The 12,435-nt window shown below is 40.3% G+C and overlaps 1 protein-coding gene across 3 annotated transcripts in view; it reads left to right on the top strand.

Annotated features, from left to right (window-relative positions):
• Positions 1–12,435, top strand: part of UGDH (UDP-glucose 6-dehydrogenase) — a 29,169-nt gene that overhangs the window by 9,404 nt on the left and 7,330 nt on the right. For all 3 annotated transcript variants that reach the window (XM_015138161.3, XM_078001606.1, NM_001261103.1), the window contains 5 exon segments: positions 4,631–4,732; positions 7,954–8,154; positions 8,265–8,462; positions 8,916–9,063; positions 10,147–10,241. In XM_015138161.3, the coding sequence (XP_014993647.1) occupies positions 4,631–4,732; positions 7,954–8,154; positions 8,265–8,462; positions 8,916–9,063; positions 10,147–10,241 (744 nt within the window).

Raw genomic sequence — 12,435 nt, 5'->3', positions numbered from 1 at the left:
AGTGAAACTTTGTCTCTACAAAATATTTAAAAATTAACTGGGCATTGTGGCATGTGCCTGTGGTCCCAGCTACTTGAGGAGTTGAGGCAAGAGAATCACTTGAGCCCAGGAGGTTGAGGCTGCAGTGAGCCCTGTTGGCACCACTGCACTCTAGCCTGGGCAACAAAGTGAGACCCTCTCTCGAAAAAACAACAAAAAAAAACTATTAGTCTGTGACCCAGCAATTCCAAGTGTATATCCAACAAAGATGCATACATATGTGCAGTAAAGGACAGAAGTAACAACCTAAATATTAATCAGCAATAGAATGGATACATGAAGCTGGGTGCAGTGGCTCATGCGTGTAATCCCAGCACTTTGGGAGGCTGAGGTGGGCAGATCACCTGAAGTCAGGGGTTCTAAACCAGCCTGGACAACATGGTGAAATCCTGTCTCTATTAAAATGATACAAAAATTAACCAGGTGTAGTAGCGCATGCCTGTAGCCCCAGCTACTCGGGAGGCTGAGGCAGGAGAATCACTTGAACCTGGGAGGTGGGGGTTGCAGTGAGCTGAGATTGCACCACTGCACTCCAGCCTTGGTAACAGAGTGAGACTCCATCTTAAAAAACAAACAAACAAACAAAAAGAATGGCTACATGAATTATGGTGTAATACTGCAACAAAATACTGTTACTGTGTTGAAAATCAAGGAAACTACTCCTGCACTTAAGAATATGGTTAAGGCCGGGCGCGGTGGCTCAAGCCTGTAATCCCAGCACTTTGGGAGGCCGAGACGGGCGGATCACGAGGTCAGGAGATCGAGACCATCCTGGCTAACACCGTGAAACCCCGTCTCTACTAAAAATACAAAAAACTAGCCGGGCGAGGTGGCGGGCGCCTGTAGTCCCAGCTACTCCGGAGGCTGAGGCAGGAGAATGGCCTAAACCCGGGAGGCGGAGCTTGCAGTGAGCTGAGATCCAGCCACTGCACTCCAGCCCGGGCTACAGAGCAAGACTCCGTCTCAAAAAAAAAAAAAAAAAAAAGAATATGGTTAAAATCTTACAAAAGTAGTGTTGCCAGACACAAAGGAGTACATACTGTATAATTCCATTTGCATAAGGTTCAAAAATAGGCAAACTAATCTATGATTATAGAATTCAGCATGATGGTAATTTGGGAACAATAGTGACTCGGAGAGGGCATACAGTGGGCTTTGACTTACTGTTAATGTTCTTTCTTCTCTCATTACATGAATTACTGAGAAAATAGTAGATTCTGTTAATATTTAACAGTTAAAACACATCCTTTTGTGTTACCATATTTATTGAATAGATATTGCTTTTTAAACTTTGTTCATTAAAAAATACAGTGTAGGCTAGGTGTGGTGGCTCACACCTATAATCCCAGCACTTTGGGAGGCCAAGGCAGGTGGATCACCTGAGGTCAGAAGTTCGAGACCATCCTGGCCAACATGGTGAAACCCCGTCTGTATTAAAAAAAAAAGATACAAAAAAAAATTAGATGGGTGTAGTGGTGCGCGCCTGTAATCCCAGCTACTGGGGAGGCTGAGGCAGGAGAATTGCTTGAGTGTGGGAGGCAGAGGTTGCAGTGAGCCGAGATCGCGCCACTGCACTCCAGCCTGGCAACAGAGAGAGACTCCATCTCAAAAAAAAAAAAAAATTAATAACTACTTTAAAGAAAAAAAATGGATAATTTGCCTTTTTTTTTTTTCATTTTACTGAGGATAATTTTACCCTGTGAAAGAATTTGAGTTCTTCCATTAAAAGTACCATATACATTCTATATACCAATTATGATAATTACATAATGAACCTAATAACAGATAGAACCTATATTATTAACTGCTTCTGCATCCGTTTTGGAGATCTACAAAGATCCCACTGATTTTAATAAAATTATGTAAGTCTTTATTGAAGTTTTATTATATGTATATGAATTCTGCATTGCTCTAATTTTAGTAACTTTAAATATTAGGAGATTATACACGGGACTGAATTAAATTTTATTCTCTGCAAATCCCGACTCTATAAAACTTTTCCCTCATTTTCTAGAATCTAGCCAAAATAACCAAGGAAACCTGTTACTGTGATTGGTGACATCATATTTATGGTTGCAGTGGTTCATATATTTTGCTTGTCCCGTTATTTTAATCAAACTAATGGAAATTCAAATGTACATTTTTCACATCCTCCAGTTACTTATGTTAAGAGACCTTGGAACCATTGAAGAAAAGGGAGTTGCCTCTATATGTAATGCCAGACCTATGGCCCCTGAAGGGGCTTTCACTTTGCTATAGATATAGTTTTCTAAACATCCATAATATTATGGATGGATATTGTTTGAAGTTTCTCCCCTAAGAGTGAGCTTCAGTGGTTTAGGTCTGTTTTTTGCTTTTTATGATGGAAGATTTCAAGCATGTAATTAAAGATAATAGTACAATGAATCTCTATGTGTCTATCATCTTGTTTCACCAGTTATCTACATGGCCAGTCTCCCTTCCCAACTACCACCATGCTGATTACTTATAATTTCATCCATAAATACTTTATCATGTATCTCTAAAAGATAATTTTGGTTTTCTTTGAGACAGGGCCTTGCTCTGTGGCCCAGGCTGGAGTGCAGTGGCTCGATCTTGGCTCACTGCAGCCTCCGTCTGCTGGACTCAAGTGATCCTCCTACCTCAGCCTCCCGAATAGTTGGGACTACAGGCACGCGCCACCATGCCCAGCTATTTTTAAAAATTTTTTTCATAGAAATGGGATTTCGCCATGTTGCCCAGGCTGGTAGCCCACAATAGTTGGGCTTCAAGCAATATCTATTGGTTGAATAAACCAGTTTGTTTATTGGCTAGAAATTATCACAGTCTAGGCCAGGCACAGTGGCTCATGCCTGTAATCCCAGCACTTTTGGAGGTTGAGGTGGGTGGATCGCTTAAGGCCAGGAGTTTGAGACTAGCCTGGCCAACATGTAAAAACCCCGTCTCTACTAAAAATACAAAATTTAGCCAGGTGTGGTGGTGTGCGCCTGTAATCCCAGCTGCTTGGGAGGTTACGGCATGAGAATCACTTGAACCTGGGAGGTGAATATTACGGTGAGACGAGATGGTGCCACTGCACTCCAGCCAGGGTGACAGAGCAAGACTCTGTCTCAAAAAAAAGAAATTTTTCAGTCTAGATTTTGCTGGTTGGGTTCCTTGGAGTTTTTCAACTTATTCTTTATTTAATGTAAATTGGTAGTTAGGTCTAAAGGTACAGGTCCAATCAGATTTAGGCTTGAATTAAGAATATTTGTTAAGTGGTTTTATACCCCTCCATATTCTTAACATAAATATATCTCCTGTTAAACTGGGAATTTTTTAAAAATTAAAGGGTTCCTTGCAAAAGGACTTAGAAAAATGTATATTTATTTAAGTATATATGGAGTAAATTGACTTTCACAGCCAGTTGTATTGGCCTGAATTATTGGGAGTAAAAATGTGCATTCATAATGACAATGCAAAATCATATATTTGCTTGAAATCAAAGAGGACCTTGAATTTTCTGAAAATTGTGTTGATACTCACAGTTAATAGTTAACTCTTATGAGTAAGGCACATGGTAAACAATGACAAAGCATTAAATGAGCTGCTCTTCTGATTGTAGCAAGTTTAATGGCAATTTCCATTTTGCTTTATTTACTAAAGTATACTTATGAGACAGGGCATGGTAACTTAACTCCTATAATCCCAGCACTTTAGGAGGAGGAGCAGGAAGGATTGCCTGAGCCTGGGAGGTCAAGGCTGCGTGAGCTGTTATGCAGCTGCACTCCAGCCTGGGGGACAGAGTGAAACCCTGTATCAAAAAATAAAATAGGCAAGGTGTGGTGGCTTATGCATGTAATCCCAGAACTTTGGGAGGCCAAGGCAGGTGGATCACCTGAGGTCAGGAGTTCAAGACCATCCTGACCAACATGGTAAAACCCCATCTCTACTAAAAGTACAAAATTAGCCTGGTGTGGTAGTGCATGCCTGTAATCCCAGCTACTTGGGAGGCTGAGGCAGGAGAATTGCTTGAACCTGGGAGATGGAAGTTGCAGTGAGCCGAGATCATGCCACTGCACTCTAGCCTGGGTGACAGAAAGAGACTCTGTCTCATAAAATAAAATAAAATAAAATAGGCTGGGCATGGTGGCTCACTCTTATAATCCCAGCACTTTGGGAAGCTGAGATGGGAGGATTATTTGAGCCCAGGAATTTGAGACCAGCCTGGACGACCCAGTGAAACCCCGAAACCCCATCTCTACCAAAAAAAGATACAAAAATTAGCCAGGCCTGGTGGCTCCTGTGGTCCCAGCTACTTGGGAGGCTGAGATGGAAGGATCATTTGAGCCTAGGAGGCAGAGGCTGCAGTGAGCTGAGATTGCACCACTGCACTCCAGCCTGGGTGACAGAGTGAGACCCTGTCCCTATTTAAAAAATGAGATGTGCACTTATGGCCTTTGGTATATGATCCTTAACTTTTCCACAAAGGTAATTTGAGCACAACCTAGACCTCTAAATTACAATGTTACCATCCCCTTTAACAAATGTAATTCTATACTATTAGGTTATCTCATATCACTGGCAAGCTATATGTCTTTTTTCTTTCTAGCCAGGACTAAAAGAAGTGGTAGAATCCTGTCGAGGAAAAAATCTATTTTTTTCTACCAATATTGATGATGCCATCAAAGAAGCTGATCTTGTATTTATTTCTGTAAGTATTTTCCTTTGCTGTGTGAATTTTAATGTGTTCTTGTCTATATAAAAGTTTCATCATACTTTAATAGTAAATCCATTGATATTAAGCCTCAACATTGCTGAGTATAGAGTTGTCCAGTTGAATTTTGGTTGTCACTTTATCTAACAGTTCACAAAACCCCATAATCATCTGATCAAATATGTCATTTCAAGTCATTGAACAAGTAAACTCAAAGTTCTGAGATTTAGAACTAGGAAATGGGCAGGTGCAGTGGCTCATGCCTGTAATCCCAGCATTTTGGGAGGCCGAGGCGGGTGTCAAGAGATCGAGACCATCCTGGCCAACTTGGTGAAACCCTGTCTCTACTAAAAATACAAAATTTAGCTGGGCATGGTGGTGTGCCAGTCCAGCTACTCAAGAGGCTGAGGCAGGAGAATCGCTTGAACCTGGGAGGCAGAGGTTGCAGTGAGCCGAGATCGCACCACTGCACTCCAGCCTGGCAATAGAGCGAGACTCTGTCTCAAAAAAAAAAAAAAAAAAAAAAAGAACTAGGAAATTCTGGTAACATGAAAGCACATGTAATGATAATATATTTCATATTATCATTATTTCTTGTTTCCAGTGGTTGGCAGAGGTGAGATGAAGAAAATCAGTTTGCAAACTTACAGGCATCTCCTCTCTAAATGAATTTTACATTAATTGTTTGTAACTTGGCATATGTTGGTTAGATTATCAGGCTAACTAACAGACATCTTTACCTCATAATGTGGCTTTATAATGAAAAAAACAGAACCAACACTTGAGATTAAACTCTAGTAATCCACTATTTGAACCAAAGCAACTTACATCTTATTGTCCTAGTAACCATCTGTTCAAATATTCTGTGTGTAATGATATAGCTATCACCAGTTGGAAGCTGAGTGACAGTGTTATTTGACTTAAGATCTTTATGAGCTGGGCATAAGGGCTCATGCTTGTAATCCCAGCCAGCACTCTGGGAGACCAAGGCAGGCGGATCGCTTGAGCGTAGGAGTTTGAGACCAGTGTGGGCAACATGGTGAAACCCTGTCTCTAATTAGCTGGCCGTGGTGCTGTGTGTCTGTAGTCCTGACTACTTGGGAGACTGAGGTTGGAGGATTGATTGAACCCCGGACGTTGAGGCTGCAGTGAGCCATTATTGTACCTTGCACTCCAGCCTAGGTGACAGGAGACCTTGTCTCAAAAAAAAAAAAAAAAAAAAATTCAGTCTCTTCTTTTTGACCTCCTTAATAATTTCAGAGAAATTGATGCATGCAGCTTCTATGATTTACCTACCCATCCCCTATTTAAGCTATTTAAACTTGCAGAAACTTAGAGTAGAGGCATAAAAAAAAAAAAAAAAAAAAAAAAGAAAATATTTTGGAGTAGCTAGGTACCTGGAAAAAAATCAATGAGTTACTTAGTCTAATTTTTAGGTGACCAGAGCCTGGAATGGTAATAGAAGAATTTTCTGCAGAAAGGACATTTAAAAATAATCTGTTTTTGAATGCCAGACAGGAATTATTTTGTAGTGATCAGTTTTCAACTGTTGTTTTCAAAGCTCCTTTATCAGAGGAAGCTGTCTGGTCATCTCCCATCTCTAGCCAGTTTCACCCTACATCATGAGCCGTCTGCCTTTCTGTACACCATTACATCTAACTCTTGCCCTAAGTTGTTCCATGCATATAAACAACTTTTTCCTCCTGCTTTTCATACCTCAACTCAATCTTCAAGTTTTGATTTATTTTCACTTGGTTCCTTTATTTAGTCTCCCATTGGGTTATAATCTCATCAAGAGAAGAGAGTTAGTACTACTTACTATTAGTTCAAAAATAATTCCTATTCCCTTTAAGTTTTAGACTTTTCAGAGCACTTTCATTTTTGTCAGAGCATCATAACATTCATGTGTTAGTTTTTAGAGAGCCTGCTATCCTCATTTTCCAATGAGGTCATTGAGGCAGAGGCAGCCACACTTCTCCAAGGTTACATGTAATCCAAAACTAAATGCCTAGACTCTGGGCTCATGATTTTTTTTTTTTTTTCTCTAAAGGAAAGTCTTCGTCCATTGGCCAGGTGTGGTGGCTCATGCCTATAATCCTAGTACTTTGGGAGGCTGAGGCAGGCAGATCACTTGAGGTCAGGAGTTTGAGACCACCCTGGCCAACATGGTGAAACCCCGCTTAAAAATACAAAAATTAGGCAGGCGTGGTGGCACACCTGTAATCCCAGCTACTCAGGAGGCTGAGGCAGGAGAATCGCTTGAACCCAGGAGGCAGAGGTTGCAGTGAGCCGAGATCATGCCACTGCACTCCAGCCTGGGTGACAGCGCAAGACTCTGTCTTAAAAATAAAAAAAAAAAAAAAAAGGCAAGTCTTTGTCCACATAGTATTCTGTATCCTGAAGATGATAGATAATGTCTAGCTTTAATGAGCTCAGAAAGTATTTGTGAATAATATTGCAATATTTTAAAAGACTGTTGATACAGGACTATAAAAATAGGGGAATAAGAAAGGAGACCAGGCGCGGTGGCTCACGCCTGTAAACCCAACACTTTGGGATGCTGAGGTGGACAGGTCACCTGAAGTCAGGAGTTTGGACCAGCCTGGACAACATGATGAAACCCTGTCTCTACTAAAAATATTTAAAAAAGGAGTGGGGTGTGGTGGCGCATGCCTCTAGTCCCAGCTACTTGGGAGGCTGAGGCAGGAGAATCGCTTGAACCTGGGAGGCAGAGGTTGCAGTGAGCCGGGACTGCACTACTGCACTCCAGCCTGGGCAACAGAACAAGACTCCATCTCAAAAAAAAAAAGACTTTAAATTTATTTTTAAGGACTATAATGATATATTAATACAATAAAGAAAGAGAATAAGAAATAAGAAAAGGCTTATGTTTCATTTCAGATTGTGAAGTCCTTTAGGATAACTGTCTCATTCATTTATATATCTTTGGGGCTTACCTGGAATCTGCCTGCCCTAGTTATCTGGCATATAGATAGTAGCTTCCCAACAAAAATTTATTGAGTGAGTTCTCTAGATGCTTCAAGCTATTTCTTCTGATGATTATATTTATAAAATGTATTATTTCTGTGGAACTAACAGAGGATTAAATCAGGACTACTGATGATTGTTAACTCCACACTTTAACCAGGACTTCAGGATATATCTTGAAATCCCTATCTCATAGGCACTCTGTTCTTTATCCCATATACTTTCATCAGGTGAATACTCCGACAAAAACCTATGGAATGGGGAAAGGCCGGGCAGCAGATCTGAAGTATATTGAAGCTTGTGCTAGACGCATTGTACAAAACTCAAATGGGTACAAAATTGTGACTGAGAAAAGCACGGTTCCAGTGCGGGCAGCAGAAAGTATTCGTCGCATATTTGATGCAAACACAAAACCCAACTTGAATCTACAGGTATAAAAAATGAAGCATTAGAATCTGGTTGTTCTTATGTAAATACTGATGTGTTAAAGTTGCCCAAAATTAATTCTAGCTTAAAACTTTCCTTTACATTGGGATTCTAGGTGCTGTCCAACCCTGAGTTTCTGGCAGAGGGAACGGCCATCAATGACCTAAAGTACCCAGACAGGGTACTGATTGGAGGGGATGAAACTCCAGAGGGCCAGAGAGCTGTGCAGGCCCTGTGTGCTGTATATGAGCACTGGGTTCCCAGAGAAAAGATCCTCACCACTAATACTTGGTCTTCAGAGCTTTCCAAACTGGTTAGTATATAGCATTCAACTCTCCATTAAATTAAAGCCAAATACTTATTTATTTTAAGCCTGATAAGCTACACAGATACTTTTTTAATAGTAGTAAGAGGTTATGCTTTTGAAGATCATATTCTTGCACGTTTAAATTATGAAATAATTTTCACAAGGGAGATCATATATCAGGGTATAAAATATTCTGAAAAATTATGAAATCTTAAAATAGTAATTTGGTTTTTATCACTCTTTCCTTCTCTTTACCCTTTTTCTTAATCATCGGTCCTCTCTAATTTAAAACATTTTCCCTTTCTAACCCATCCATTGTCTCCTCAAATTGAGCTCATCAGTATCTCATGTATCTCCCTCAGTAATTTGTATCAACGCAATGAAATATAAACTAGATGTGTAAAATTGCTGTTTTAGCCTATCTTACTCTTCTCTGTGTGTGTGTGTGTTTTTTTTAAGGCAGCAAATGCTTTTCTTGCCCAGAGAATAAGCAGCATTAATTCCATAAGTGCTCTGTGTGAAGCAACAGGAGCTGATGTAGAAGAGGTAGCAACAGCAATTGGAATGGACCAGAGAATTGGAAACAAGTTTCTAAAAGCCAGTGTTGGTAAATTCAAATTTTTCTCTAATAAAGAGAGCTACTATTTACTGAAGGCATATTATCTGCTGGTACCAGTGCTTTATATATCTCACTGAATCCTTATAACCTGTTAGGAAGATGCTGTTATTTTCTTTTTTAGAGATGCTTCAGACCCAGGGAAATTTGTGCAACTTGCTCGAAGTCATGCAACTGAGTGACCAGATGTTTCTAACTCCAAAGCCATATTATTCCTTACTGCATACTGCATTGCATTAGAGCAAGCGTGGGCAAACTATGGCCCTTGGGTCAAATCCAGTCCACAGCTTGTTTTTGTAAATAAATTTTATTGGAACACAGCCATGACCATTAGACTACATATTGTCTATGGCTGCTTTTGAGCTACAGTGGCAGTTTAATAGTCTCCTCAGAAACTGAATGGTCCACAAAGGCTGAAATATTTACTGTCTGGCCCTTTGCCATGAAAGTTTGCTAACCCAGGCCAGGCACAGTGGCTCATGCCTACAATCCCAGCACTTTGGGAGACTGAGGCCAAGGCAGGCAAATTGCTTGAGCCCAGGAATTTGAGACCAGCCTGGGCAGCATGGTGAAGCCCTAGCTCTACAAAAAAATAAAAAAAATTAGTCATGCACACCTGTAGCCCTAGCTACCTGGGAGGCTAAGGTAGGAGGATCACCTGAGCCTGGGAGGTCAAGGCTGCAGTGAGCCATGTTCATACCACTACACTTCAGTCTGGGCGACAGAGGGAGACTCTGTCTCAAAAAGAGAAAAAGTTTGCTGACCCTCTGCTAGAGTAAAGAATGTGGGGCAGTCATACTAGATGAATGAGAAAAAAATAGGAGATAAAAGGAAACAATATAAAAAGTTAAACGTAGTCATAATGAAACTTTAGTTAGAAAATTATTTGGAAGTTACTTGTGGAGTTGTTGCCTGCAAATTTTACATAATTTAGAAGCCTATTATTTATCTATCTGAATTTTATTATTAAAAAATCTTAGTATAAGGTTTCTGATTTAGTATAAAGAAATTTGTCACATGATTGAGTTTTCTCGTTCTTACATGAAAATACTGTTTATTTTTTTCTTTCTGTAGGGTTTGGTGGGAGCTGCTTCCAAAAGGATGTTCTGAATTTGGTTTATCTCTGTGAGGCTCTGAATTTGCCAGAAGTAGCTCGTTATTGGCAGCAGGTATTAATCTTTATAGGTAATAATTTCTGTTTAGCCAGGCATAGTGGTTCACACCTGTAATTGCAACACTTTAGGAAGCCAAGGCAGGAGCATCACTTGAGGCCAGGAATTTGGGACTGACCTGGGCACCATAGTGGGACCCCATGTCTACAAAAAATTTAAAAATTAGCCAGGCATGGTGCTGCACACCTGTAGTCCTAGCTACTCAGGAGGCTGAGGTGGGAGGATCACTTGAACCTAAGAGTTGGAGGCTCCCGTGACTTATGATCCCTCCACTGCACTGTAGCACAGACAACAGAGTGAGACCCTGTCTCTAACATAATAATAGTAATAGCAATAATAATAGCAATTTCTGTTTAGCTTCTCATTAAGCATGTCACTTTTTGTCCATGAAATATTTTTGATGGAATTTATTTATTCCAGGAAGTCAAACATTAGTATATTCAATTTGCTTATTTTATGTTTATTTATTGGGTATCTGTGTTTTTAATTTATCTTTCCTGCTAATCAATGTTGATGGAAGTTTGTGATAAACCAGTATTCTAATTTTATAGCTAAATTTGCTCCCAGAGTAAAACAAAAACAATTATCCTTAATTATAATTCTTCTCTTTTTTTTTTTTTTTGAGACAAGATCTCACTCTGTCACCCAGGCTAGAATGCAGTGGTGTCATCCCTGCTCACTGCAGTGACCTCCTGTGCTCAAGTAGTCCTCCCACTTTAGCCTCCCAAGTAGCTGGGACTTCAGGAATGCACTACCACGTTGGCGAATTTTTTTATTTAAAAAAATTTTTTTGTAAAGACAAGGTCTCACCATATTGCCCAGGCTGGTCTCAAACTCCTGGGCTCAGCAGTCCTCCCGTCTTTGCCTCCCAAAGTGCTGGGAATATAAGTGTTAGCCAGTGAACCTAGCCTAATTCTTCTCTGTCTTGAAAGGCATAAAATCAAAGTAAAGTAAGAACCTATATTATAACATTGGTCGGGCGTGGTGGCTCACACCTGTAATCCCTGCACTTTGGGAGGCTGAGGTGGACAGATCACTTGAGAGTCAGGATTTCGAGACTGGCCTAGCGAGGCTGAGGCATGAGAATCACTTGAACCCAGGAGGCGGAGGTTCTAGTGAACCAGGATTGCGCCACTGCACTCCAGCCTGGATGACAGAGCGAGACTTCATCTCAAAAAACCAAACAGAACCTATATTGTCATGCTTTCAAGTGGTTTTGTGTTTGTTGTTATTTGTTTTGAACCTTTCAGACTCACAGAGCTAAAATTAGAAACCCTTCCCAAATTGGAAGCATTAAGCGAGCTCTGGGAAGTAGAGTTGATGTTTACTGAATGCTTACCCTGTACTGGGTACTCTTTTGGGCACTTCGCATACAGTATCATTTAATCCTCATCACTAACATTATCCCCTTTATTTGATGAGGGAACTGACACAGAGATATTAAGTAATTTGTCCCAATTACTAGTTGGTATATGTGCCTTTCCCAAATATTTTCCCCCTGAGTTTATAATTTTTCAGGTTTCAGCAGTAGATATGGGAGGGAATCTAAAGAAATGCACGTTTCTTTTTTTAAAATGTTTTACTTTTTAGAGACAGGATCTCACTGAGTTGCCCAGGCTAGATTCCAACTCTTGGGCTCACGTGATCCACCTGAGCCTCCTGAGTAGCTGGGACTACAGGCGCACCACCCTGCCTAGCCAGAAATGCACATTTTTAAGGGAAAACAGATACACTTAGTGTCATTCCAGTCAATCCATCATGATGGCTTTATCTCACTGTTCATCATGTGAAAATTGCAGATAAACTCTTGATTTTCCAGCACTTTGGGCTAATTGCTTAAGCTCTCAAGGTTTGATTGAGATGGTCCCTGGAAGCTTAAAGCCTTAAAAAAAAATTTCTTTTGCTTTGCCTACCTGGTTACCAACCTAAATTTAACAGATTAAGTGATCGGAGACTCTTCTCGTATAACATTTAGTTCATTAAAAACCTTGTCAAATATTTGTGGTGGTATGGTTCATCCAGAGGTAGCTAGAACCATAATTGTTTGTTCCCTGCTCACTTTCCACTGAAACTGAATTTTTGTAAATAGTGGAGCACAAGCAAATGAAGGAATACTTTGGGGTTTGATTGCTTATAGCTTGTTTCCACAGAGTTTAGAGACACGGGCTAAGGAGAATATGGTTTCCTATGT

This window comes from Macaca mulatta, chromosome 5 (assembly GCF_049350105.2).
Source record: "Macaca mulatta isolate MMU2019108-1 chromosome 5, T2T-MMU8v2.0, whole genome shotgun sequence".
Lineage (NCBI taxonomy): Eukaryota > Metazoa > Chordata > Mammalia > Primates > Cercopithecidae > Macaca > Macaca mulatta.
The sequence above is the reverse complement of the archived record's forward strand: the minus strand, read 5'-3'. Positions and strand labels throughout refer to the sequence as shown.